The sequence below is a fragment of the Emydura macquarii genome, unplaced genomic scaffold (assembly GCF_026122565.2).
Source record: "Emydura macquarii macquarii isolate MOO-44397 ecotype Brisbane River unplaced genomic scaffold, CSIRO-AGI_Emac_v2 contig_3451, whole genome shotgun sequence".
NCBI classification, from domain to species: Eukaryota; Metazoa; Chordata; order Testudines; family Chelidae; genus Emydura; species Emydura macquarii.
Window position 1 is genome coordinate 7,282,062 of NW_027133588.1, and position 26,880 is coordinate 7,308,941.

General features: G+C 41.7%; 2 protein-coding genes across 4 annotated transcripts in view; one reads left to right on the plus strand and one right to left on the minus strand.

The window, feature by feature from the left end:
• MTMR10 (myotubularin related protein 10) overlaps window positions 1-16,369 on the plus strand; it is a 57,591-nt gene extending 41,222 nt beyond the window's left edge. Inside the window, exons 6-16 of the mRNA XM_067534552.1 lie at window positions 122-212; window positions 3,831-4,005; window positions 5,182-5,269; window positions 5,408-5,496; window positions 7,169-7,299; window positions 7,697-7,766; window positions 8,335-8,405; window positions 9,183-9,352; window positions 11,488-11,658; window positions 12,936-13,118; window positions 13,672-16,369. Coding sequence (XP_067390653.1) covers window positions 122-212; window positions 3,831-4,005; window positions 5,182-5,269; window positions 5,408-5,496; window positions 7,169-7,299; window positions 7,697-7,766; window positions 8,335-8,405; window positions 9,183-9,352; window positions 11,488-11,658; window positions 12,936-13,118; window positions 13,672-14,271 — 1,839 coding nt within the window. The 3' untranslated portion in view covers window positions 14,272-16,369. The remainder of the gene's footprint in view (window positions 1-121; window positions 213-3,830; window positions 4,006-5,181; window positions 5,270-5,407; window positions 5,497-7,168; window positions 7,300-7,696; window positions 7,767-8,334; window positions 8,406-9,182; window positions 9,353-11,487; window positions 11,659-12,935; window positions 13,119-13,671) is intronic.
• A 2,850-nt stretch (window positions 16,370-19,219) lies between these two features.
• FAN1 (FANCD2 and FANCI associated nuclease 1) overlaps window positions 19,220-26,880 on the minus strand; it is a 42,272-nt gene continuing 34,611 nt past the window's right edge. For all 3 annotated transcript variants that reach the window (XM_067534551.1, XM_067534549.1, XM_067534550.1), the window contains 2 exons: window positions 22,328-22,456; window positions 19,220-19,508 (listed from right to left, as the gene is read on the minus strand). In XM_067534551.1, coding sequence (XP_067390652.1) covers window positions 19,371-19,508; window positions 22,328-22,456 — 267 coding nt within the window. In that variant the 3' untranslated portion in view covers window positions 19,220-19,370. The remainder of the gene's footprint in view (window positions 19,509-22,327; window positions 22,457-26,880) is intronic.

Below are 26,880 nucleotides of genomic sequence, written 5' to 3' on the forward strand. Positions count from 1 at the left end.
TACAGTGCCATAATTCCTGGTAATCACTTCCTTTTTTTGAACAGATGTTTTGATTCTTACTCTAAAGTACTTTTACATTCAAGTAATGCTGAACAGTAAAAACAAAATTATTTTTCCTTAGGTGTGCCTTGCCATAGCACATTATTCCCAGCCAACAGATCTCCAGCTCCTCTTTGCATTTGAATATGTTGGGAAAAAATATCATCATCCAGGTAACTGTGTAAATATTTTTTTCCATTCTGTCATATGTGCACGTGTTTTAATGTTAGTAAGACTGGCTACTTTTAGCCAAAATGGTAGGAATGTTTTGAAGTTTGCTCTGGAAGGTGACTTAAATTAGTTTACACGGCACCTGAGCCCCCTGCTGTGTATAAATTAATTAGTGTGATGGTAACTCATTATCAAAAACAAAACAAACTTAGCTTTATCCAAAACAAAACTATCCATACCAGCATGAGTACCATTATCTCTCATTCCACGCTTAAATCCTTCTAGTGTGTGTCTATACTGATACTCTGGGTACCTAGATAATCCCCCTTCAGGCAGGTTTGTTCACCTGCCCTTCTCTTGGGAATAAGTGTGTCTTCTGGTGGTATTGCAGGAGGATTGGTGCAACTTGGGACTCCATACCTCCTTTCCTAGAGGCTTACTAGGTATTACCTCCCACTCAAATCTTCCACCACCCCTGCTGAGTTGGAGCACACCCTCTCTGCTCAAGGCCAGTCTCCAACTGAACCTTGTCAGTTCGGTAAGCTTGGAAAAGATGCCTTTGGAACTTCATTTCTAGTGTAATGCTGCAAGGTCACTGCTTCATGCTCCCCAGCCGATATATGGCTACAAATTCCATCACATGTAGAAAGTGCTGCCGATGTGGTTCAGTGGCATTGAAACTTTTCTTTACTCTGCCATTTGCATTAGAAACAAAGGATCTAGTTACTATACAAGCGGAATGAGTGTGTTTGAAAATTTGAATGAGTAATTCCATGAAAAAGAAGTGTTTGCTCATTTCTGCATGTGCATGCACGCTCAAGTAGAGGTTCGTATGTGACAGTGCAAGTGGCAGATACTTGAAAATGGGCAGCCATTTAAAAAAGGACTTCATTAAGTTCCACATCCTCCCCCCAGCTGCATAGCCCAATAGGGAGCAAATTTGTAGAGAGAACCACAGCTGGGAACTGGAGAGGCAGAAGCAGGTAAACGAAATGCGGGGCCCACCACAACCTCCATAAAGCCACCTTTACCCCCCCCTCCATGAAATATCCCTGTGCCACATGGGAAAAGGGCCAGTGGAAGAGCTGCACAAAGTGGGTAAAATAAGCAGTGTGCTAATGTTGATCCTTCAGAGTTGCAGTGAACCAGTGAACGAAGCAAGTGGTCTTGCCGTGTTGCAGTGGCTTGGAGTAGAGAAGGCTAGAGAGCACTTCAGCGTGCGAAGTCCCGCTGTGCAGTAAGGCATGCTCTGCAGTGGTCATGGCTGGGATCCCTGGTGGTCCGGTCACTTTTCCAGCACCGCATTCTAGCCAAGCTGCACCCTTGCCACTCCCAGGGAAAATGGAAGCTGCAGTGTTTTTTCCATTATTTCTTCCAGTTCTCTGTGCTTTTGCACAGAAGAACATATGGCTCATGTTGTATTGTTTTCTTCCCAGTATGTTTTTACCACCTGTATTAATAATACTAGTATTTCCCTCTGTGAAAAGACAGCAAAAAAAAAACCAACCCAAGTTTGCACAGGTGAGCTTTTTTCTCACCTTTCCTAAAACACTAATAGTTTTAATCATGAAGAGGGGGTGGAGGGAGGAAGCAAATTACTGCATGCATACATACTTCACTGTTCTGAATTCAAATAAAAGTTGACGTTTCTCCCCACGCCCGTCCCCTTCAAAAATATATTGGGAGCTAAGGGCCAGATTCCTAAAGGTATTGGGAGCTGAGCACCTAGTCTGTTCAGGCATGTTTGAAAATCCCAGTAAGTGCCTATCTGCATCTCTAGGTACCTATTACCTTTGAAAATCAGGTCCCACACCTTGTGCAGGACTCCTAAGGTTGTGTGTTTTATCTCTAATGTGTGGGTGAGTATACAGCTTGTTTTGTCAGTGCATGACAATGCCCGGCCGGCAGCATCCCCTGCTGTTTCATTTCTGGGCCTACAGAACAGAAAGTATCCCTCTTGGCATCAAGTATGTGGTGGTTTTTGTGATGTGCACAGATGACAGTAGGATGAGGTTATCAAATTAATCTTCATTTATGACCTAATCTGAAACTTTAACTAGATCTGCAGGAATTGGTCCATCTTCTATTTATTTTATAAAGCATTTAGGAAATAAAAAGATGACGCATATACAAATAATCTGGGCATCAGCATTATTTTGATGTCACTGAGAAATATAAAGGGACTGCTTTAGTATCGGTTCTTGAATATAACTTTTTTTTTCTTACTCTAGTTTGAAATATCTTTAAATCACCTGGAAACCAACAAAAAAGAAACCATCAGATTAGCTTTTGAGATGCCATTTGTTCAAGGGTATAATTTCAAATTCCCTCTTCCCTTCCTCCCCCTCCACGCACACTTTATGTAAAAGATACCGTGGTGATTGGCACAGTAGTAATTTGTATATACATAGATAATAAGAGAATTGGTAGCGGGTTGAAGCTTTGGCCAATGTAAATAACTATATATTGGGTGTTAGTTGAACAGCCCATTGGAACATAAATACCACTTCTATCTTGATTTTTGGCATAGGTTTCTTTTGAAAAGCATAAAAAGAGAGAGTGCTTCTGTACCACTGAACAGATTGAAATGTTGATGTATAAACAGCAGGCAAAGACTCTTACGGGGACAATGATATGGCCATAATCCTGCAGTCTGATCTGCTCGGTCACATCCTTATGCCCTTGCAGACTCCCATTGTCGACAAAAGAGGTTGCACCCATGGATCGGATCACAGGACTTGGGCTAAATTTGTGTCATTCATTTACAACTAAAATCAAAATAAGTTTCAGAAAACAAAATGTAATTCCAATTAGCATGGCTGACCACCCCTCTGTCATTATAAGGAGAGAACAGTTGAATTTAACTCAGTATCATAGTACAATTCTGTCTTGTAGAACCAAGGCTATTCTCCAGAATACCCCCATCAGCTTTATCAGGATGAATAATTTAATGTGATGTTACTAAGAGTTGTTACTTCAGCAATTTTTACCATAGCCTTTGTGTTAACAGCAAAAAAAAAAATAAAAAAATCAACAGCTTCTTTCACCTCTTCACTGTCTGAATGTAATAGCTTGCCTGAAAAGCAACCGCAGAAGAAAAACTGAAACAGTGTAAGGGGAGATGAATCAGCCCTGCCTTGTAAGGGGTAGGACTCAATAATAGTCAAACTGCTCAGAATCTTTACTTTACTTTTAGTGGCAGGTGGTAATTGAGCTACAAGAATAACTTTTTAACACAGAATTTCCTTTTTAAAAAAGAATAGTGTATTGTAGCAGGTCAATATTGTAATATGGAGTTAGTTTTGGCGTGATTTAGAGGGAGACCCCCATGAGTTAATTTGACACTTTTTTGTTTCCAATTTCCCTTAGCCTCTGTCTTCCAGCACAGCAGTTTTCCTCTGCTTGGTCTGTTAAAACAGAAGGAAAGATACACTTGTCACTCTTGCATATTGCCAAACAGTACCACTACTGGTTATTCTATAAAGTGGCAACATCCCTTCTAATAGAGATGCTTAACTACCTTTGTGTGGTGTGGGAGAGAGCATTATAGCAATTTGCATGACGAAGAGCTGAAAGGGATGTTTTTATAAATCTTGCACTGATTGTTTTCTTCTTCCTAGCAACAGTGAATGGAATAGACCCAGGAGGTGGGGGCAGTGGCAGCGGCAGCAGTGGCAGTGGTCAACAGACTCCTTTATTTGAAACTTACTCGGACTGGGATAGAGAAATCAAAAGAACGGGCGCGGCAGAATGGAGAGTTTGTTCAGTTAATGAAGGTTACATGATTTCTACTTGGTAAGTTTAAACAAAGAATGAAAAAAAAAGCTAATTTGACTCTGGCATCACTTTGATATTCTTCTAGTAGCCCAAGGAGAGAGCAGATACTTGGGGAGGTGGGGAGGGAAACCGATGTATTCAGATGAGAGATGAGTGTTTGTAAAGGTTCTATAAAGATATCTAAGGTGACTTTTTATAAAATGTTTTGTAATAGCCACAATCCCTTTGAAGAGATGCCCCAAGAGTCAGAGCAATTTGACTGTCTTGTGTATCCCATAGCTTATTACTATATTTATATCAAATTAAGTGACAAAAAAAATCCAGGTTTGTTTTTACTGTATTCTTTATAGTTTTATCCTTGCGGTACAAACGATTAGTAATGTTTAATACAAATGTGTATGCCTGTAAAAGAAATATTAGCAAGATTTGAAGTTTTATAAGAGGAAATGAGTAAAATAATGGGATCAGTTTGACCAGCACTGACTGACTGCTGCTAAAGTGCTTCTTTACACACTCGTTTATCTCGGTGGCCCGCTTTTGGTCTCATCTATAATTTAATTTAATTTAATAAATATATATATTAATTAATTAGTGGGCCACTTTTATGCATGCACACCATCCATGAATTCCTTTTCCTCAGGGTCAGATCCCATGGAGGGCAGAATAACCAGTTAGCACATTATAGTACTAATATTGGTAAGCTACCAGTGCAGTAAGTGGCGCTGTGGGTTTGACTTCCTGTTTGGGTCATATTTTTTGGCTTACTTTCAGATGGTTTGGTTGGAGGTGGGGAGATCTGTGCTCCTCTTTTCCCTTTCCCCCAACACATACACTGCTGCTGCCAATGACCAAGTGCGAAGATTGCATGTTTTGTTTTTCCTCCTGGTATCCAAGCAGTTGTAGTGGTGGGACCTAGGAGTGTGAGTGGCCCATCCATCATAATACCAGAAGTGCTGGTATTGTGAGTGACTCAGCAGGAACGCGCGAGGAAGAGTGTGGTAACAGAAGTCAGCATGGCTGTCATTATACTGTGACAAAATATAGCCCGTATAACTTGGATTGTCATTCTGTGGCACAGGTTGTTATGCACTAACACTCCTTGTTATGTTTTCTGGATTACAACCTTTTATTTCCAGAAAAGTAGGTAAAATACCTAAAAGAAAAATGACTGTGTGTTGTGTTTTCTCCCCCAAGCCTTCCGGAATACTTTGTCGTCCCATCGTCCTTAGCAGATCAAGATCTAAAGCTCTATTCTTACTCTTTTATTGGAAGACGAATGCCAGTAAGTGTAAATTTTATTCTGCTGCTGTTCACGATTGCTGTGCAATGTCCATGACAGTGATATGTCTGAGTGAACATGTTTTGTGTACTGTATACCCAGGCTATCCGGCAATGCTAACAAATTATCTCTTTCTGTTAGTTTTGGTGCTGGAATCACTCTAATGGGAGTGCTCTTGTGAGAATGGCCAACATTAAAGATGTATTGCAACAAAGAAAAATAGATCAAAGGTAAATGATAACCTAGCACAATTTCTTAATCAGACGTATAATATGAGGCAAATAGTGCCTGTATGGAATGCTTAGCTGTACTTCATAATTGCAATAAGGGAGCCCCAAATCAGAAAATCCTATAGCCCACTCACATGAAAGGATGCAGCTCCCAGTTCAAATCTCTTCTCCCTCTTGAGGGGACAGTGAACCAAAGATCTCCCACATCCCAGGCGAGTACCCCAACCACTTGAGCTAAAAGTTGAGAGCTGCTCCTCCTCCTCCCCCCTCCACCATTTTGAGTAAGCTCATCCATATGCACCCAATGTGATAGATGAGCTGTAAGCGCCGTTACCAGATCAGGCCATGCAGAGGACTTAGGTGGAAAACTCCTGTATTTCCCATTTGTGCATCATGCTGGGACGGACGTAGATGTCCAGATACCAGACTTGGGGCTACAGTACCATACTCAGAGGCAGAAACATAGGTAAGCTATGGTAGCTTTGACTGAAAAAATTTAGTGGCCAAGCATGTGTAGGCAGCTGAGTGGGGTTTTTTGAATCCTAGTGGGACCTGATTATGGGATTGAGGTGCCTAAAGTGACAAATTAGGCATCTAAGTTCTTTTGTGACTCTAGCCCTTAATATCTGGCAGAAATTCACACCACCTTGCAAGATCACTTGCTTGGTATCTTTTTGGTCTGTGTTTTAATTTGTTGAGACTTTGTAAACCTTCTGTTGCAACTATTAGTGTATTTTTGCTTCATACTTAATTATAAAAAAAAAAAAAAAGGGGGGGCCATACATTTAAAGAAGAAGCAGTTGGGCCGTTAATCAGACTCTCTTGGCATATGCTTTTATACACTGCTTTCCTATCGTAGGTGTTTTGCGAGCTATTGAACACTGAAAATTGGCTAAAGATCATCAGTTTAGCTTTTGTAATTAAGATACAATGTCCCTCAAACTTTTACTTCCACTATTGGGGTTTTGGTGGTCTAGTTATAGCCAGAATTCTTGAATAATAGATTTTCATCGTCAACATTACCTAATGTTTATATTATTTGCCTCAGTTTCTCTGACTGTAAAATGAGGGGTATCGGTTATGTAACTTTCTCAAGACTGTAGACTGGAGAAAGCTGGTGTTGGAACTGGGACAAAACTGAGGAGTTTAGGCTTCCAGCCCTGTACTCAGATCACCTGGCCAGGCCTCTACTTATATACACTGGAATATGTTACAAGAAATACCACCTAGTTCGATACCACCTAAAGGCTTTATTTCTTACCCTGTCTGTGTTGCTGTAAAGGATCGCTGTTTCTTGTAGATTTTTAAACAATACATTGTTTTTCAATGTTTCCAAATATGTCTCAACAATAATGGGAACTGAATGTTTCTGAAATGTGTTAACAGTTTTGCCTCCACATGGCATTCCATACGACCAAAAATGTATGACATGTATTCTTGCTGAATGCTGATCAGAAGCCTGTGCTCTTCCATTTTGCTGTTTTGAACGAATATCTTTGCTATGGAAGCCAGTTGCCTTTCTAATTACAAGGAAAACCTTTTAAAAAAAATAGGAAACTGGGCACCTATTTTTAAGTGCTTTCAGATGCTTACACTTCTCTGTTTTCTGCACAACTTAATTTGAAAAGCTTTTCTCCTTGTCAAGTAATACAGTTTGGTTTTTTTGGGTTAGGATTTGTAATGCAATAACTCGAAGTCATCCACAGAGAAGTGACATTCACAAATCAGATTTGGACAAGTGCCTGCCCAGTATCCAGGAAATCCAGGCAGCATTTATCAAACTCAAACAATTATGCGTTAATGGTAAGTCATGATATCATCATTCTTCTGGAGTGTGTGTGTGTTTGTTTTTGTTGTTGTTGAGACGTTGGGGGATATGGTTACAAGAATGTAATGTGTCAAACTTTTTTAGGAAGCAATTGACTTACCTGCAATTGAAATTCTACATAAAGTGTGTTGGTGCGTGTAGGTTATAATATAATATAATATAGATCTACATTCGCTTTCTCCTCTTTGAGACCTGGGCTTTATTCATGCATGAGGTAAGTGCTTAAAGTAGTCTTTGTGCTTTTCTGAGGATTTAAAGTCATGTGGAAAATTACGGGCAGCGTAGTCTGTTGATCTGACTTGCTAACAAAACTAGCTAAAGTAAATTGCTATTTAAAAATGCATCCAGACATTCCTACTTTTCTTGCTGCAGAACCTTTTGAAGAAACAGAAGAGAAATGGTTATCCTCGCTGGAAAATACTCATTGGCTCGAGTATGTCAGGTACGTACAAATATTATGACTAGAAAGTAATGGTTAATAGTGTCTTTAATTTTTCATCAACGTGTAAATATGCGATAAAACAAATACAGATGGGATTTGTATATTGTAAAATGAATGAGAGAAATAGACAGAGATTTGGAAGGTTTATACACTTAAACATACACTACATATATAGGCCTGAATCCTGCAAAGACTTAAGTGAATGCTTAAGTGTAACTACTTCAGTGAGACTTGTATGCTTCAAACTAAGCACGCACACAGATCTTTGTAGTATCAGGACTATAATGAGCATCATGACAAATGCAGTATTCAGACAGGCATTTTTATGGTACTACAATCGTATTGGGAAAAGCTGAGGTTTTTATATGATTTGAATATACGTTTGATTTGGGATGGGAATTTTCAAAAGTACCTAAGTGACTTAGGAGCATAAATCACAGCGAACATCAATGGCAGTTGTGCTCCAAATCCCTTCAGTCTTTTTGAAAAGCCCATCCTCATTGCTTAGAAAATGTGCAATATCTATAGTCTTAACAGTTAAATTAAACCACTTTTTCTTTTTGCCTAGATCCTTCCTTAAGCATTCTGCTGAACTCGTATATCTGCTAGACAGTAAGCATGTCTCAGTAGTTCTGCAAGGTAATATAATTGTATAGTGTGCTGTAATTGTTATGATTGGTAGGTTGCAATGTTTAAGATGTTAGGTAAACTACATTTAGGGTCTGTATACTTTACTGAAGTGTTAAAATATTTTAATTTAATAAAATTCCCTCCTTGTAGTTGATATGTACCTGTACTGTAACAACCAGTAGCATCGGGTAAATCCTCCCCACCCCCCCTTTTTTTCCTCTGATGATGCACATCTGATGTGATAAAATCAAAACTATAGACTTAAGTGAGTTTGTAGATCAGAATGTTTGTCTACTCTAGCTATATTATATATTTAACTGGCATGTGATGCTGTCTTGGTCATTTCCCCAGATAACATGCTGCTTCTAAGAATTACTTCAGTGTTGGGCAGAGTTGATTAGTTGACTCTGATACTCCTTCTGGAGGTAGTAATGCCAGAAACGGTATTAAAAGCGGTACTGCACACCAATTCAGAGTACCTATAACTCAGAAAGAGAGTTTGAAGCTCTCTACAAATTTGGACTCTCTCCATTTCAGCCCATATCAAATGGTAAGCATCTGGTTTTTGGACAAACACTTAGCAAGTTATTCTTGAGTTAGGGTTATTTACATACCAGTGCTGTATATCGTTGGGAATTTTAACTAGAGCGTGAGGTTCACTGAGGTAAAGTTTCTGGCTACATTGTGTTGCAGTGTAAGTGTATTTTGATATTCACCCTAATCTGAATTACCAGTTTCTGCCCTCTTTATATAATTATACACAAATGCTCTTAATGTGTTCCACAGAGGATGAAGGACGGGACCTGAGCTGTTTTGTAGCCTCTCTCATTCAAGTAATGCTGGATCCTTATTTTCGGACAATTGTTGGATTTCAGAGCCTAATACAGAAGGAATGGGTCATGGCAGGATATCAGTTTCTAGATCGGTGTAACCACTTAAAAAGAGCTGAAAAAGAGGTAACTAAGTTGTATTGATAGTCGGATCACATGTATGCAGTGAAATGACTTGTCCCCACAAGTTAATGTCCAAAATCTTAGTATAATTTTTTTCAATAGTTTTGAAAGACATGAAGCTTAATGTGTAACAAAAGAATGGTCATTGATCAGATGAATCTCCTTTTTATTCTTAACTGTTGTATCAGAATCATTAATACACTGGGTGAAATCAAATGTCCATGTTGATATTGATGTTGTAATCACGTTCAAATAAGCCTTTTCAAGTCTATTTTACAATGTTTAAACCATCGGGGCCCAAGACTTTGACCCAACAAGGATTTCAGGAGCCTCTTTTCAACAGCTCCTGCTCTTTTCCTCACCTCCTTACTAGTATGTGGTTATTGATGCAATTATCACAACGCTCTTCTGATAGAGAGGCCTGTGAAGCAAAGTATATAATCTTATATACTGTTGCACAATTTCCAAATTGCAATCTAGAGCTCACTGGTGGTACTTCACAAATTGGTGGGTGGTGACATGGTGCCTGGATTTGGTGGCTTTCAGACACTTCCAGTTTTCCAGGCTTTTCTCTGCAAAGAGTCTGGAGACCTGTAAAAGCATCTGGGGGCAGAGGAAACAGTGTCTCTTGGGGAGGCACTTGAGAATAAAAAGAAAATGCCCTCACGGACGGGAGCCACCAGCAGGAGTCTAGAGCTGCCAAGATCAGCAGTGAAGAACTATGTCTGGGTGCAAAGGAAATAAGGCGGTTAGGCAAAGGAATAGGAAATAAGACAACACAGCCTCAGAAAAGCACGTGGAAAATGAGGGAGAGGAGCTGATCAGACTGGGAGAGATTGAAGAAACAGCCATGCTGTCCCTTTTTGCTCTTTGACTTCTTTCCAAACACTCATTGCATTATAGACAGTAAACATGCATTACTTTCCTACTACTGTGTCATGCATGGAATTGCTATATTTGGCACAAGGGTGTTTTGTGATTTATGATCCACTGAGATGTTCTTTGGAGAAGATTCTTGGCACGTTGTGAAAAAAGTTAGGAAATATTGAAGGGAAAAAATTAATTAAAATATTGCTAGAACTGAAAAACACACAAATGGCCTCACAGAATTTCTTTTCCGCCTTAATAGATGCAACCAGTGAATTTTTGCTTTCTGTAGTATATTTTGGGCTCATTAAAGGTTTTTTCATGGAAATTAACACCAGACTCATAGAATTAATTACTTTATGCCAGAAGGGACCATTTATGACCATCTAGTTGACTTCCTGCATAGCACAGGCCATACAGTTTCACTAGGTGGTTCCTCCATTGATCCCATAATTACTATACTGAGGTAGAACAGCAAAAAAAGGTATTCAGTTAGATATCAAGTAGTTTAAACTACTCCAGATATCATTGAGCCCATCTTAATTTATCTACAACCCCACAATACAGACCAAGATTTGGAGTGCTGCTGTGAGCAAATTCTAGTATTAATTTATGGCAACAGAGCACATTCTAACATTTAAAAAAACAATCATCTTCCTTCATCGTTCAGTGAAAATGGGTCACTTGGTTTTTTTGTTGTGTTTTGTTTTTGCTGGGTAAAAACACATTTTTAAACTAAATTTAAACGGAAATGTTATGAAAATAGACACAATGATTCAAAATATGGCTGGAAAGAGGCCTACCCTTTCAACGTACTATAATTTACAGGTCACAGCCTTCCCGTGGTTTTGTTAGAGAGATTTTCTGATAGTGCATGTAACAATTTAAATCTATTTGAATGAGAAAACAGAGAGAAAATATAGTCTTCAGAATTTTTTCCTCGCCTACTCACAAAATTTAATATTTGCTTAGTCCAGAGATGATGATGACACTGTAATTCCTTTGTATCACTCATTGGGAAGCACATGAAATCAATTTGTTTGGTCAATGTACATTGCTACAGTTTCTTGAGTTGTCCAGCTCATATAGTCATTGAGGGTGAAAGTGCTAACCTTGGGTATTGAGTATTTGTGTTATAGGTTGTGTGATTTTTGTTTAGCTACAAACTTCTCTTCCCGTTGAGGAGCATATTAAATTTGTGGTTAACAAGCTGGTAAGGTTTTGACAAAGGTTATGTTAATTCTAATTACTTATGTCCATTTATTCTCAAGTCTCCCTTGTTCTTGATGTTTCTGGACTCTGTTTGGCAACTGCTAGAACAATACCCATCGGCCTTTGAGTTTTCTGAAACATATTTAACCATATTGTATGACAGTACATGGATCTCGTTGTTTGGCACCTTCCTTTTCAACTGTCCACACCAGCGAGTAAAGCAGAGCACTGTGAGTATGAAGAAATGTTACCCTTACCTTTAAAATAATTGATCTTAGACCTGAGTTGTACTTGGGGGGAAAAAAAATAAAATCTAAACTAAATGGCATTAATTCACTTTTGCAAAATACCACAATTGCAACATGAGCTTTTAAGGAAAACATTGAACAAAAATATTCAATGCAAGATGAGTGTTCTTCAGATTGTGCTTACAATGCTCTTTGCATATACTGAAAATGGTAACAGTTTGGGGCAGTGGAGGCAGAGCGGGGAACAATCTCTATTTTCCATACCTTATTTCTATAAGAGCATTGTTATTAACAAGTGCACCATCGTTTCCTTTATCTGTTCTCCCATAAAAACCTGACAGTGCTGCATTCTTGCAGTGAGATTAGTATGCAGCTTCCTTTCATCTGTATGATCGACAGTGACTTGGATGGTATCTGATGCTACAAACAAACTTTGAAATCTCATGTGATGTGGCCACATAATTATTTAAAAATACCCAATGACAGCTTTATAAAAAGAATGCTAAAACTCTGAGTAGTAGTGATCAAGTATTCTTCATACAGAAAGAGAGAACAGTGGTGCTTAAACCTAAAAAAGAGCCTCTGATAAATATCTAAAAAATCCCAACCTTCAAAGGAAGTACACACACAAATGGCTGACTTGTATACTCTGAATGGTACAGGATATGAGCCATTTGTCTCATGCATCTCCAAGGGCAGGACAAAAACCAGGAGACCTAAATGTTTCTCAGACAACTCTTCTACAATCATTACTGTTTAAAAGAATCAGTTTAGATTTAATTTATATTTAGAACAGTGCAAGGCAATTCTAATATACACCAATACACCCATAAAATTCTTTAAACTAGAATTAAGATTGTAAATATTTACAATGTTCTCTTCATGCTATTCCTCCACCAGTTGTTTTTTCAAACCCATACGTTAGCATAGAAATAAAGTTTAGAGGTTTTATTTTTAAAAAGCAAATAACCACATTTCCATAATTTTTAATGTTAAATTTATCCTTAACTAAACATTAGCTCTCCCCCAGCATTTCACCCACTGAACAAGCAGAAACCAGGATTCAGTTCTGTCTTTCAGCAGTGGTCACCTTTGTTGCCCTATATACTTTGACATTTGGTCTGTAGACACCCATGCTTGAAGCCCTGCCCCCTGCTCCCCTGAGCGACATGTAATAATTATAAAGAGCTTTATATAATCAGATTTGTAAGTAATTAAATTAGTTTGTTTTTAATATGTCTGAATATTTCTTCTTGCAGGAATTCGGTATAAGCAAAAACATCCAGTTGGGTGATGAAAAAGGTCTAAAATTTCCTTCTGTTTGGGACTGGTCTCTTCAGTTTACAACAAGGGATCGCTTGCTCTTTCACAACCCCTGGTATATTGGGAAGAGTGCCCCATGTGTACAAAATGGGGCTGTGAAAACTTTTAAAAGAACAAAGGTAATAATAATGGAAGTGCATTGAAATCAAACTTCTGCCAGTGGACTTGTCCTTTCAGCCGTTCAGTTACAATGCCTTTATTGCATAGTGTCCCAGCCTATAGGTAAGGTATTAAAAATTAATTTCCCTAGAGGTACAACTGTCCAGTGTTGGGCCATTTGGCTTCCAATGCATCCTCTGGTATGCTTGGGCTTACTGCCTACATCTGAGACTTACTGCATCACTACAGCTATGGTGTGATAGAAAGGTGCTTTGGATTAACACTCTTCTCCTTATAGTTTCATAGATCTTTAGAGTTTTTTCATAGATTAGACAACTGATTTAATATTGTAGTATTCAGTTAAAAAGTACAACTATTTTATTAATCATGAATGATCAAATTATTTGCCATGCAAGCCACACAGTAATTAGAATTGTTGCCTTACAATGACCGCGAAATGTTACCTCTCAGTCCTCCAGTGGAGAATTGTAAGCATGCATAAACACCGCTGTTGCAGCAGATTACATCTGAGGAAAATTAACCATGTTTATGTCCTATCTTTGTTTTCTGCAGAAAAACTATAGCTCAACGCTAAGAGGAATTCCCCCATCATTAAAGAATGGGATCATCAACGATCAAGAGTTTCTTCCAAGAAGAAATTCATTGATACTAAAACTGAAACCAGACTTTCTTCAGCAGATGGATAGCCAGACCAATAACATGGAGCAATATTTTAGAGACTGGTTTTCAAAGCCTGTCGACTTGCATGGTGTAATTATACCCCGTCTGTCTGGAACACACATAAAACTGTGGAAACTCTGTTACTTCCGCTGGGTTCCCGAGGCCCAAATTAATAATGGTGGCTTCATCACTGCCTTCCATAAAATCTCTTTGCTGACAGACCAAGTAGACATGCTCAACAGGAGTCTTCGGCAGCACAAAAGCAGCTCTTCTTTGCAAGCTAACTTTTCGGAACTGGATCAAAGCAGGATGTACTTCAGAGCAAATGGTTTAAATGACACTGCTGGCACCCCAGATTTTCTCTCCTCCTCATTCCCATTTTCTCCAATAGGGAACCTATGCAGACGGAGCATTCTGGGAACACCTTTAAGTAAATTTTTAAGTGGTGCCAAAATCTGGCTGTCCACTGAGACACTTGCAAATGAGGACTAAGGTATTGTGGTGCCTAAATATTTGGGGGGAAATCGCAGACCATTGTGTCTTCTCTAAGTTAACACTGCTAACTGCAGCATCTGAAGCTGTAATAATTTTATTTACAAATATTACATAAGTTTTTGCACAAATATTTAAAAGCAAATCATGCTTCAAATCGCACAATTTTGTTTTCAGTGGTGTCACATAAACATCTTGTCTGGTATCTGACCATTCTTTCTGTATTCTCTAGGTCTGGCTCAACATGTAAGGTGCAGAGATTTCATTCACTCATGCGAAGGTTCCATGTGGTCACTAATCGGGTTTTCTTTTTGTTTGCAATGTCTGTTTTCCCAGCTGTTGACTGAAGCTAATATGTCAGCACAGATTAGCAAATCAAATTAGTGAAAACAAACATCGAAGAAACTTAGCATTACTGTAGACAGTATTGACTGGCAGTTGTAGAAATCCGGGAACAAACTACTTTATCACAGTACAGGTTTAGTAAGGACACATTTATATGCTTCCGTGCTATCTTTCTGTGACTTGGTTTATTTAGTATATGTTGCTTTGGTGCCATGTACCTAATTATTTTTTCAATTATCCATTAGAAAGACCATTCAAATCTTTGCTCCAATGTCATGAGCTTGCCTTTAGTTCACAGGAACTGACTTCAGGACAATATGCACTGTTAACCTTAAAATGTTCACTGTAGGTAATATTGTAGTCTTAAAAGTGCCTTTAATTGGAATGAAGTACTAGTAAGATGTCTTATGCAGCATGAAACATAACTTCTTTTTCCAATAGGTTATAAAGTACCCACTAATATAAACATAATTTCCATATTCTAGTTAGTCAAACTAACTCTAGAAATCACCAAAAAGCCATTATCATTTAGCCTTCTGAACAGCAAAAACCTTAAATGACAATACGCAAATTAGTAGACAAATTCTGTTTAGCCCGAAACCAGAATGATTTCCTGTCAGGCCCAGAATATAATTAATCTTGATCAGTTTTTGTTAATTGTTTTTAAGTTTCTTATGCCCTATTAAGAGGAGTGGAGGTTGTGCTGGGGAAGTCCAATTTGTAACATGTAATTTAGTTGCTTTTTTCCCTTGAACTACAGAATAGTTAGGGAATGTATTCTCTTGGCTTCCACACACCATTTTAAAAAATATATATATTTCTGTGAAGTTTTTTTCAATTTTAAAGATAAAGCAGATTGGTTTTTTTAACATTTGTTTGGCAAAACTTCCTTTTCCAAACACCTTGTTTTGCAGCAGGAGAGAACTGGTTAGGAATTTTCCCGTTTTGTTGAAGAAACATTACTTGAAGCTGAACAGAACACTTCCCATCAATGTGCCACAACGTTACAGTAGCCTGATTTTTCTCAAAGAAAATCTGATCCTGCGAAGTCTTCCACAAAATAGCTGAGAGAGACTAAAATAAGTAAAATTTACTGACAGGTCTGTTGAACCAACAGGTTGGCTTTTCTGTTAATTTTTTTAATTTGGGCAAAGCTTTCCCTCGCCTGATACTTGACATACAAGACTTCAACCTGTGTGCTAATTTTTGGTACCAAATTTTTAAATGAATAAACCACTTTTACTGCTTATAGCATAAAAAAATTTTCCTAAAATGGTTAATGCACCTAAGAGTCCAATTACCAAAGTTTGGAATTACTTTAATCAGATAAGCATCTGAGGGCAAAAAGCGTTAATATTTGGGATTTTAACCTTTGAAAAAAGGGTGCTGTACCAGAACAGGAACTGCTTTGGTAAGGCTTTCTAGCTTGCATTTTCAGTATTTTTAATTCCTATCCTGTATATCCTATATCTGTATTTTACATGCTACAAATGTTCTTGTTGGTAAATATGCCTTTACAAAAACTGTCTACAAATCTATTTACCGAACAGAACAGCTTTTGGAGGCTAAGTAAGCAGAAGAGGTATTACGCTAATAAGTGATATTCAGATTACTCTAAAAATTAGGGCTGTCAAATGGTTTTTTAAAAAAATCACAATCACAAGATTAAAAAAACAGTCACGATTAAAAGCAGTTTTAATTGCACTGTTAAAGAATAATAGAATACCAATTTAAATTTATTATAAATATTTGTGGGTGTTTTTCTACATTTCCAATATAAGCTAGGAATGGAACTGATTTATCTGTTCTGTTCATTCCCTCTGAAGCACCTGACCACTGTCAGAAGACAGGATACTGGGGTAGATGGACTTCTGCTCTGAACCAGTGTGATCTTTCGTATCATTTTAATGACAACACAGAATAAAAAGTGTACAGTGCTCCCTTCATACTATTCTTTTTATTACAAATATTTGCACTGTAAAAAAGAAACACAAGAAATAGGATTTTGCATTTGCCCCTAGAAGTACTGTAGTGCAATCCCTTTACTGTGAAAGTGCAATTTACAAATGTGGAATTACTTTTTTAACATAACTGCACTCAATGTAAAACTTTAGTGCCTACGAGTATGAAGAGGGTATACAAATATCTGGCATGTAACACCTTGCGACGCTGGCTACAACAATGCCATATGAACACCTGTTCTCATTTTCAGGTGACACTGTAAATAAGCGGGCAGCATTATCTCCTGTAAATGTAAACAAACTTATTTGTCTTATCGATTTGGTTGAACAAGAAGTAGGACTGTGGATTTAAGTGAACAATACTATTGGTATTTATTATTATTTAACAGTCTGATTTAAAACTGCAATTAATTGTGACCATTTTTAAATCTAACTAACACAAAATGCAAAACAAATTAATCACCTGCATTAATTGCGATTAATTGACAGCCCTACTCAAAAATCTGTCCTGTTGCATCCTTGGGTCCTGATTCTGCGTACTAATCACTCTGATGTGTTTGTTTTACCCTGAGTGTTTTAAATACATTAAAAACTGAATGTACTGTGGAAAGGCAGCTCCTAATGTATAGTTCAGGAGCTGTCTGCCTGTGTAAACTGTTACATTCCCTACTGTAAACAGCTGCCTTACTGACCATACCAACTGCTCCGAACTTGCCTAATGGCTGGCTCTTCTTGCCAGTAGCTCTGAGGACTGAGTACGTATCTACAGCTCTCTTCCCTAGCCAAGCTCACATCTCTTTCAAGTCTAGTTGGCAACTTTGAAACTAGTGCTTTGTAAAAGTACAACAACTATAAACAAGCTTATTTTAGATCTTTGTTTTCTAACCACATGCACTGCTTTGGTTGATAGTGAGCTGTTGTATCATGATTATTTTACTAGATTGTAAACAATATTAACATACCTACTGGGATATGAAATGCTGGTTGATATGGTTAAAATACAACTCTAATGCCTTTAGCTACTGCAGAGTGGAGGTCATGGTGATGTCAGGAGTCATGGTAGTGCAATTTCATTCACTGAATTACTGCCATGTACCAAAGAAATGCCTACAACTTTAGAAACCTATTGAATGGTGTGTATTTTTTTAAACATGCAGATGAAATACCACTCTAATATTTAAACCACCTTTGTGCTTTTAATGATGTGTGTAGTAGGGGCAAAGGTTTTGGCTGTTAATCTCAGATGGAAAGATACATTAAAACCAAAAAATTTCTAACCTTTTAAGGAAAGGAAGAAATGTCAATCTGCATCCCACAAGAGCCTGAACAACTGGTTTCCCAAATCCCTTTAGGTAATAGATTGCTAATGCTGTTGCTGCAGCAGGTTACAGCGTTGACTATTTTAATTGAAACTAAAACCTTTGTGCCTAATGCTGATGACTTACTGAGAAAAGTAGAATTGCCAGGATGAACACAAAACCCTGGCAGTGAGGTTGTGAATGTGAAGTAAATTAGACTGTTAATAAAAGTTCATGCCTTTCCGTTGTAATTCTGAATTTATTTTTACTGATTTCAGAAAATGGTGCAGCAGTCGACTAGTCTACAGAAAGGTGAAGCAGTATTTCAGCAGGGTAGCCCCTGTGATGTTTGGGTTTTTTTATTGCCTGCCTGACTCTCTTTTTTGCTTACCAAACACACCTATTGACACCCCCTTCCAAAAAAAAAAAAAAGACCATTTTGTGATTTGTTTGGTTTTTTTCCCCTCAAACTCAGACAACCCACTTTGGTTAGAGGCAGAGACAGGTTCTGGAGTAACATTTGTTGATAAGTCAGATGCTCAGAATGATCTTTCCTGGTGGTTACCCTCTATTTATTACATAAACCACCTACCATATTACTGTAAGTACTGCTGTAATAAGTAGCTATCTAGCCAGCTGCAATTGTGTATGAAGGAATCGTAGTATGTGCCCCTTTAATCATTTCACATGTCAAAATCCTAGTATACAGTATATGTAACAGCAAAACTATCCTCAAAAGCTTCAGTGATAAAATGGCCAACTTAAGAATAAGAAAATGGAGCTGTAATGATTATTTTCCCCCACCTAAATTGTAACAAGTTTTCTATAAGAGCAGTCACTACTCTCTGTTAAAAGCTGATTCTGTTCTCCTAGTGTACTGCTATTCTATTTTGAGTCTCCATTTAATCTATCCATCCCTTATTTACAGCTTTAACTATCTTTTTGGAGAGTTAATTCCTCACCCCACATCCAGTGAGCTAGTGCCTCTCAAGCTGTTTCATGGATGGAAGTAGGACAGCTGGGGTTGATCTCAGGCAGTACTGAGGTGCATAAAAGCCATTCAATAGGTGTGCCTAGGAGTAGTATTAAAAGAGCAGAATTTGGTGTTTAAACATGGTTTAATTAGCTAAGCAAAGTGAGGCTGTGCAGTCATTCTATAGCACATCTCTCTGTAACATAAATACAGCAGCCAATCAATCAGGGACTGTTCTAGAGCTCAGCTGGGAGAATGATCCCCTATCATCTGGTTGTATGCCTCTTCAATTATGTCTGTGGAGACCTGATTTATAGTAAATAAAACCTCTTAGTTCTTCATCAAAAAAAGCAAGTGTCTTCAAATCTACATTATTTCCAGTTGGCAGGGGCCTAATTATCTAAAGTAAGACATGTCCATGGTGGCAGATGCTTAAAATAAATGCAACCATTAGCAGGCATTCATGTTTGGTTTTTTTAATCAAATCCCCCCCTAAACACCAAATGTGCAAGATAGTTTTAGTCAAGTGAGGCATTTACTCTTAGCTCCGATTGCAGCCACATGACAAACTTCTACTGCAGCACCCAACTTCTTCAGTTCACCCAGCCAAATCATCTGTTTGTGGGAGAGGCGATCATTGGGACCCTTAACTTCCACCAGCTGAAATGTTAAAAAAAATAAATAAATAATAATCCTATGCTTAAGTTTAGGAACTGAAACAATCATCCAGGCCCATAACACCATCTGTTTCCTATAGTGACAGGTAAGAATTCTCATATCCAAGAATGAAGTTCAACATCTTCCCCCTTAACTTTTTGAAACAAAATTTGAATACTCATGTTAAAGGAAGGCCAGGAAGATGTTTAATGACACAAATCAGCTTCCAGTGTTTACGAAGAGCCCTGTGTACATAAATTGGCTGTTAGTAACTGGCTAGCATCTGGGTGACCTCTTCTAAGGAAAAGACAGTTCCAGCAGAAGAGCATAGAATCATAGAATATTAGAGTTGGAAGGGACCTCAGGAGGTCATCTTGTCCAACCCCCTGCTCAAAGCAGGACTAACCTCAGCTATATCATCCCAGCCAGGGCTTTGTCAAGCCTCAGCTTAAAGATGGAGATTCCACCACCTCCCTAGGTAACCTATTCCAGTGCTTCACCACCCTCCTAGTAAAAAACTTTTTCCTAATGTCCAACCTAGACCTCCCGCCCTGCAACTTGAGACCGTTGCTCCTTGTTCTGTCATCTGCCACCACCGAGAACAGCCTAGCCCCATCCTCCCTGGAACCCCCTTTCAGGTAGTTAAAGGCTGCTATCAAATCCCCCCTCATTCTTCTCTTTTGCAGACTAAACAAGCCCAGTTCCCTCAGCCTCTCCTCATAAGTCCTGTGCTCCAGCCCCCTCATCATTTCTGTTGCCCTCTGCTGGACTCTCTCCAACTTGTCCACATCCTTTTTGTAGTGGGGGACCCAAAACTGGACACAATACTCTAAATGCAGCCTCACCAATGCCGAATAGAGGGGAATAATCACTTCCCACGACCTGCTGGCAATGCTCCTACTAATGCAGCCCAATATGCCATTAGCCATCTTGACAACCAGGGCACACTGCTGTCTTATATCCAGCTTTTTATCCACTGTTACCCCCAGGTCCTTTTCTGCAGAACTGCTGCCCAGCTCGTCGGTCCCCAGTCTATAGCTGTGCATGGGATTCTTCCGTCCTAAGTGGAGGACTCTGCACTTTTCTTTGTTGAACCTCATTAGATTTCTTTTGGCCCAATCCTCCAGTTTGTTTAGGTCCTTCTGTATCCTATCCCTACCTTGCAGGGTATCTTTGCACGTTGGGCAAAGACGCAGCCTCAGGAACCAATTTGCCTTAACCGCTATGTTAAATAGTTTATGTAATCCACAATTGCTGAGGATCCCACACCAGAACAAACAATGCCTGTCAACCTGAAGGCAAAGTGAAGTGTGTTCATGCAATTGGCCCCGGCAGCGAGTTTTTGCCATTTTACAATTTTTGGAAACAGCCCCCATTTAAAAGAAAGATCCAGCAGCCAGGTTCTGGCGCATGTCCACTTGTAAAAGGTAGGGGAAGAGAGACCAAAAGTTGAAAAGAATTCTTAATGGTAAATCAATGATGCAACTTATTCCCTAGCAGCCCAACTCATCGTTTCCTGCTAGAGCTATACTATAACCTACCTCAGGAGCATTCCCCTTAATTGCTGTAGAAGAACGGCCATACTGGATCAGACTCTATGGTCCAGCTAGCCCAGTATTCTGGCTTCAGAGCGCATGACTAGAACAGGTAATCATATGATCCATCCTGTTGCCCATTCTCTGTTTGTTTCTGGCAAACAGCAGTCCCTACGAATCTGGCTAATAATAGCTGGTTCCATCCTCCATGAACTTGTCTAGCTCTTTTTTGAACCCCATTATACTCTTGGCCTTCCCAACATCCTCTGGCAAGGAGTTCCACAGGTTGACTGGGTGTTGTGTGAATAAATACTTCCTTTTTCATCATTTTAAACTTGTTGGCTATTAATTTTACTAGTTCTTATGTTAAGGAAGTAAATAATATTTACTTTCTCCACACCAGCCATCATTTTATAGACCTTTATCATATTCTCCCTTAGTCATCTCTTTTTCCAAGCTGAAAAGGCCCAGTCTTATTAATCGCTCCACCTAGGGAAGCTTTTCCATATACCTAATCATTTTGTTGCCCTTTTCTGTACCTTTTCCAATTCCAATTTTTGTGTCAGATGGGACAACCAGAACTGCACCGGTTGGTGCAAAAGGAAAGCTTACAAGGCAAGCTCTCCACCTCTCAACTGACTTTTCACAACTGTTTGATAGTCAACCAACAGGTTCCTTACAAGACAATATTATCTGTGCCTCTCCCTGTACTCAAAATGGCTCAAATAGTCTAGCTGGAAAAAAACTAAGGATTTTCAGTACATAGGTCTGTTGGAGGAACCCAGCAGGCAGACTAAAGGCTTCTGGTATAAAGCCCTTAGTTTTTGATTACATACCACAGGGTGAGTAAAAGCTGCAGAATGTAAGAGTGCTTTATAGCAGTGTTATAGTCAGCACGAGGTGCTGCTCTACTGGACCTGGCAACTGATTACTACATTGAAATTACTGTAAAGCAATCATCTGTGGTCCATGAAGTATTTGACATTCATCCACGCAGACCTAGCTGGTCACATAGTGCTGGCTCTCGTCCAACTAATAAGCTGCATTAAAAGGTATGCTAAAATGACCTCAATATTTTCCATATAAGCAATTACTGCAGTGGTGTGTAGTCCAGAGCTCTGTGAATAGCATGTGGTCCAGGCTACAAAAAGTTTGAGGACCCCTGCTGTGACAGATGGAAGTTTTTCTTTTGTAGCCATACCACTTACGCCCCAATGAATTATTTCAATTTAAGTTTAGGAGGACACGCCCTCATATGCTGCTTTCACGCCAAAGCTAGGAACATACCTTGAAGTGGTGCTCTTGAGTACTCCACACGACTAGATCAGGAAGACCTCCTCGGCAATGGCGCAGATCTTTGGAAAGCCTCCTACACACACCACTTAGAAAAGGGCCCCTGAAGCAAGACGCTAGACTCTGTAAATAAGTACATTAATGAAGTCTTTATCTTGCCATTTCCAGTCTTACAAAGGTAAGCCAACTGTATGCCATTTCTGTTGTCTTGTTTTACGTATTCCCCGCCTTCAGCATTCCCAGCTTCAGTACAGGAAAACTGGCACCAGGGTCACAGATTATTTCTATGCACCAAAAGAGAATGCTGGGTTAAGCATTAGCGTAAAGAGCTAGATTCAAGTCTTGGATCTGCACAGAATTCCATTGAGACCGTCGGAAAGTTGCTTAGTGCCTCCGTTCCCCATTTGTAAACTGGAAATAAAACAGGGCTACTTACCAGTAACTGTTGTTCTTCGAGATGTGTTGCTCATGTCCATTCCAATTAGGTGTGCGCGCGCCCCGTGCACAGATTCCCGCAACCTTTTTCCTTAGCATACCCACAGGGCCGGGTACGGCGCCCCCTGGAGTGCCGCGCTCATGTCGCGGTATATAGGGCACTGCCGGCCCCACGGGTCCCCAGTCCCTTCTTTCTGCCGACTCCGGCAGCGGGGACGGAGGGTGGGTTTGTTAACATGGAAAGGACCAGGTTTAAATCCCAGGGAGGGATGGGGTCTCGGACCTGTGGAAACACCCTTTCAACCCCTTTAAGGAATCTGACGGACATGGGGTGAGAAAAAGGGAACGCCCCTCCATCGGCCGATGGATGGAAGGCCGAGATGGCCACCAGGTGTACCTTTAGGGAGGCCAGGGCTAGGCCCTGAGTTTTAAGGTGTAGAAGGTATTCCAGGACCACCTGTATGGGCGAGCTGTCTGGGGAGATACCCAACTAATAAAGCGCCTCCACTTTGCCCGGTATGTAAACTGTGTGGAGGGTTTCCTCCTACCCAGCAGAATGTGTTGGACCTGCAAGGAGCAGGCCCTTTCTCCCTCCGTCAGCCAGAGAGTCTCCAGGCCGTCAGGTGGAGGGGGTCCAGGTCCGGGTGCAACAAGCGCCCCGGTCCTGGGAAAGCAGGTCGTATCGCCTGGGGAGCGTGATCGGAGTAGCGATGGAGAGGTCGATCAGGGTACTGTACCAGTACTGCCTCGGCCACAACGGGGCAATCAGAATGATATTCGCTCTGTCCCTCTTGATTTTGAGCAGGACTTGAGGGAGGAGCGGAATAGGGGGAAATGCATACATCAGCCCCCCCACCCACTGTATTAGGAAAGCGTCGGACAAGGAGCCCGGCTCGCGACCTCGAAGCGAGCAGTATCTCGGGCATTTCCTGTTCAAGGATGACGCGAACAGGTCCAGTTGGGGAGTGCCCCACTCTCAGAAGATTGAAGCTGCTACCTCCGGATGCAATGACCATTCGTGGCGGGGTGAGAACGATCTGCTGAGGCGATCTGCCTCGTCGTTCCTGCTCCCAGGGAGGTGAGAGGCGACTAAATGAAAGTCGTGTCTCACTGCAAAGTCCCATAGACATGTAGCTTCCTGGCACAGGGCCGAGGAACGCGCTCCCCCCTGCCTGTTCCTGTAGAACATGGCTGCGGTGTTGTCTGTGAGGACCTGCACCACCTTGTCCCTCAGGAATCTGAGGAAGGTCTTGCAGGCCAGCCAGACCGCTCTGTGCTCTCGAACGTTGATATGCAGGGCTCTCTCCGCCAGAGACCACAACCCTTGGGTACCTAGGTCTCTGCTGATGTGGGTTCCCCATCCCACATCCGAGGTGTCCGTGATAAGAACCACTGACGGAGTCAGGTCTGTGAACGGGACTCCCTTGAGCACCTCCCTCGGAGTCCTCCACCATTCGAGGGAGGACAGCACCTGTGGGGGAACCGTGACCACCTTGGTCAGTAAATGTCTAGAAGGGGCATAGACCGAAGCCAACCAAGCCTGTAGAGGTCTTAACTTGAGACGTGCCAGCTTAACCACGCACGTGGAAGCTGCCATATGCCGCAACAGCTGTAGGCAATGCCTGGCTGTCGTCGTGGGGGACCTGCAAAGGTCCGCAATAATGGAACCCATCGCCTGGAATCGGGGCTGTGGAAGGAAGGCTCTTGCGCTATTAGTGTCTAGGGTGGCTCCTATGAAATCTATGCGCTGCACCGGGGTAAGAGTGGACTTGGTGCATGTGGCGCAAGTCAGCTCAAGGCTGTTCTGGACATGGATTCTGGATCTGCCCTTGATGAGCCAGTCGTCCAGGTAGGGGAAAATCTGTACCCCATTGCGGCGGAAGTGGGCCGCCACCACCACCATTCATTTGGTAAAAACCCTAGGAGCCGAAGACAGGCCAAATGGGAGAGCCGTAAATTGATAATGATCTCCCCTGATCCTGAATCTCAGGAACTTCTTGTGTCCTGGGAAAATGGAGATGTGAAAGTACGCATCCTTCAAATCCAGGGCAGCGTACCAATCCCCGGGATCTAAGGCGGGGATTATAGAAGCCAAGGAGACCATACGAAATTTAATTCATCTAATAAACCTATTCAGGCGACGGAGGTCCAGTATAGGTCTCAGACCTCCCTTGGCCTTGGGGACCAGGAAATACCTGGAGTAAAAACCCCTTCCCCTTTCTCCTCGCGGAACCTCCTCTATAGCGCCTAGTCGCAAAAGGGAGTGAACCTCTTGCACGAGCAGGTGTTCGTGAGCTGGGACCCCTTAGGGGGATGGGGCAGGAGGAGAATTCGGGGGAAAGGCCGTGAGTTGAAGGGCATATCCGTTAAGGACCACCCCCAGAACCCAGCGGTCCGTAGTAATTGTCTCCCAGGTGTGATAGTATGGCCGAAGCCTGTTTTCAAAGGGCCGGCTAACTTCCAGGGTAAAAGGAAGAGTGCCAACCTCAAAACCGCTGTCAAAAGCGTTTATTACCGTTTCCGGATCCAGGCTTGCCACCCTGCTGCGCCCATGCCGAAGAGCCCTGCCGGTCCCGGCGATTGGGCCCTCTAAACCGCTCCCGACCCCTTCTTGGTTGGGTGGCCCTAGGAGGTGGCCTGGGCGGGGGGGGGTGGGCGGCGTTGAGGTTGAGGTCGAGACTGACGTCCCGATGTCTGGGGGGTGTAGAGTCCCAGGGACCTAAGGGTGGCCCTAGAATCCTTTAGGGCATGCAACCTGTCATCGGTCCTCTCAGAAAAGAGGCATGACCCCTCAAATGGCAGGTCCTGAATCGCTTGCTGGACCTCAGTAGACAACCCAGAAGCCTGCAACCAAGAGCAGCGGCGCATGACGATGGCCGAAGCCATCGCCCTGCCTGCAGTGTCTGCGGCATCACTAGCCGACTGTAAGGCTGCTCGGGCCACAACCTCTCCCTCCTGAGCCACAGTGGCGAGGTCTGCAGCTTGGTCCGGGGGAAGCGCTGCAACTAAGTGCTGCAGGGAGGCCCACAAGTTCTGGTTGTATTTACTCAGAAGCGCCTGGTGGTTGGCTACCCTCAATTGTAAGGCGGCAGTGGAGTAAACCCTGCGGCCAAAGAGGTCTAATTTTTTTCCCTCCTTGTCTTTGGGAGTACTTCCCTGAACCCCCTGGCGGTCCCTTTGGTTGGCCGCATCCACTACTAAAGTTCCCGGGGCAGGGTGGTTATAAAGGAACTCAAAGTTTTCCTTGGGGACATAGTATTTTCTCTCCGTTCCCTTAGATGTAGGGGGAACAGAAGAAGGCGTCTGCCAAACTGCCCTAACTATTTTCATGACTCTGTCATGAACTGGAAGGGCCACTCGAGAAGGCCCAAAGAGGGGGTCGTCCTCCTCGGACATTTCCTTAAGGGTTAGCCCAGATTATTGGCTACCCTCTTAAGGAGGTCTTGATGCGCCCAAAAATCAAAAAGGGTGACTTATGATCCCTCGAGGTCCCTTCATCAGAGGACGACGAGGAGGATAAGGGAGTAGGCCCTGTAGAGGGGCCCTCCTCGGGGTCAGACTCCGCTTCTGAGGGCACGTGCGGAGCTGGTTGAATTGGGGGTGGTGGAGGCTGAACCACCCCCGAATGGAGTGACTCCACCCCCTGGGTTGGATGGGAGCCCCATGGACCCCAGTATGGCCCTTGCCAAGGGCCTTGGGCCCAGCCCGGAATTGGGTACTGAAAGGCCTCCCCATGTCTGTCACGGTGGCCAGAGCCCGCTGACCGCCTCTTACGGGCTTTAGGCGGGGAGCGGCTTCGTGAGGAAGAAGAGGTCGAGACGTGTCTACGCCTGTGGCGCCGTCTAGAAGACCAGCTAGAGGAGCTGGATCTCCTATGTCTATGGCATGACCTCTTGTAACGCTGCTTGCCACCTCTGGAGTGCGAACGGCGATGTCTGCGGCTATGTGCCGGGGACTCTGAGCGGGAACGCAGCTTTCCCGCCGCGCCGGTCAGTCGGTACTGTGCCAGGATCGAGCGTAGAGTATGCCGGTATCGTCGGAGCCGAGGGAATCGGTGCTGGTCTCATCGGTGCCGAGGGAATCGGTGCCGGTCTCATCAGGGTCAGTGCCGG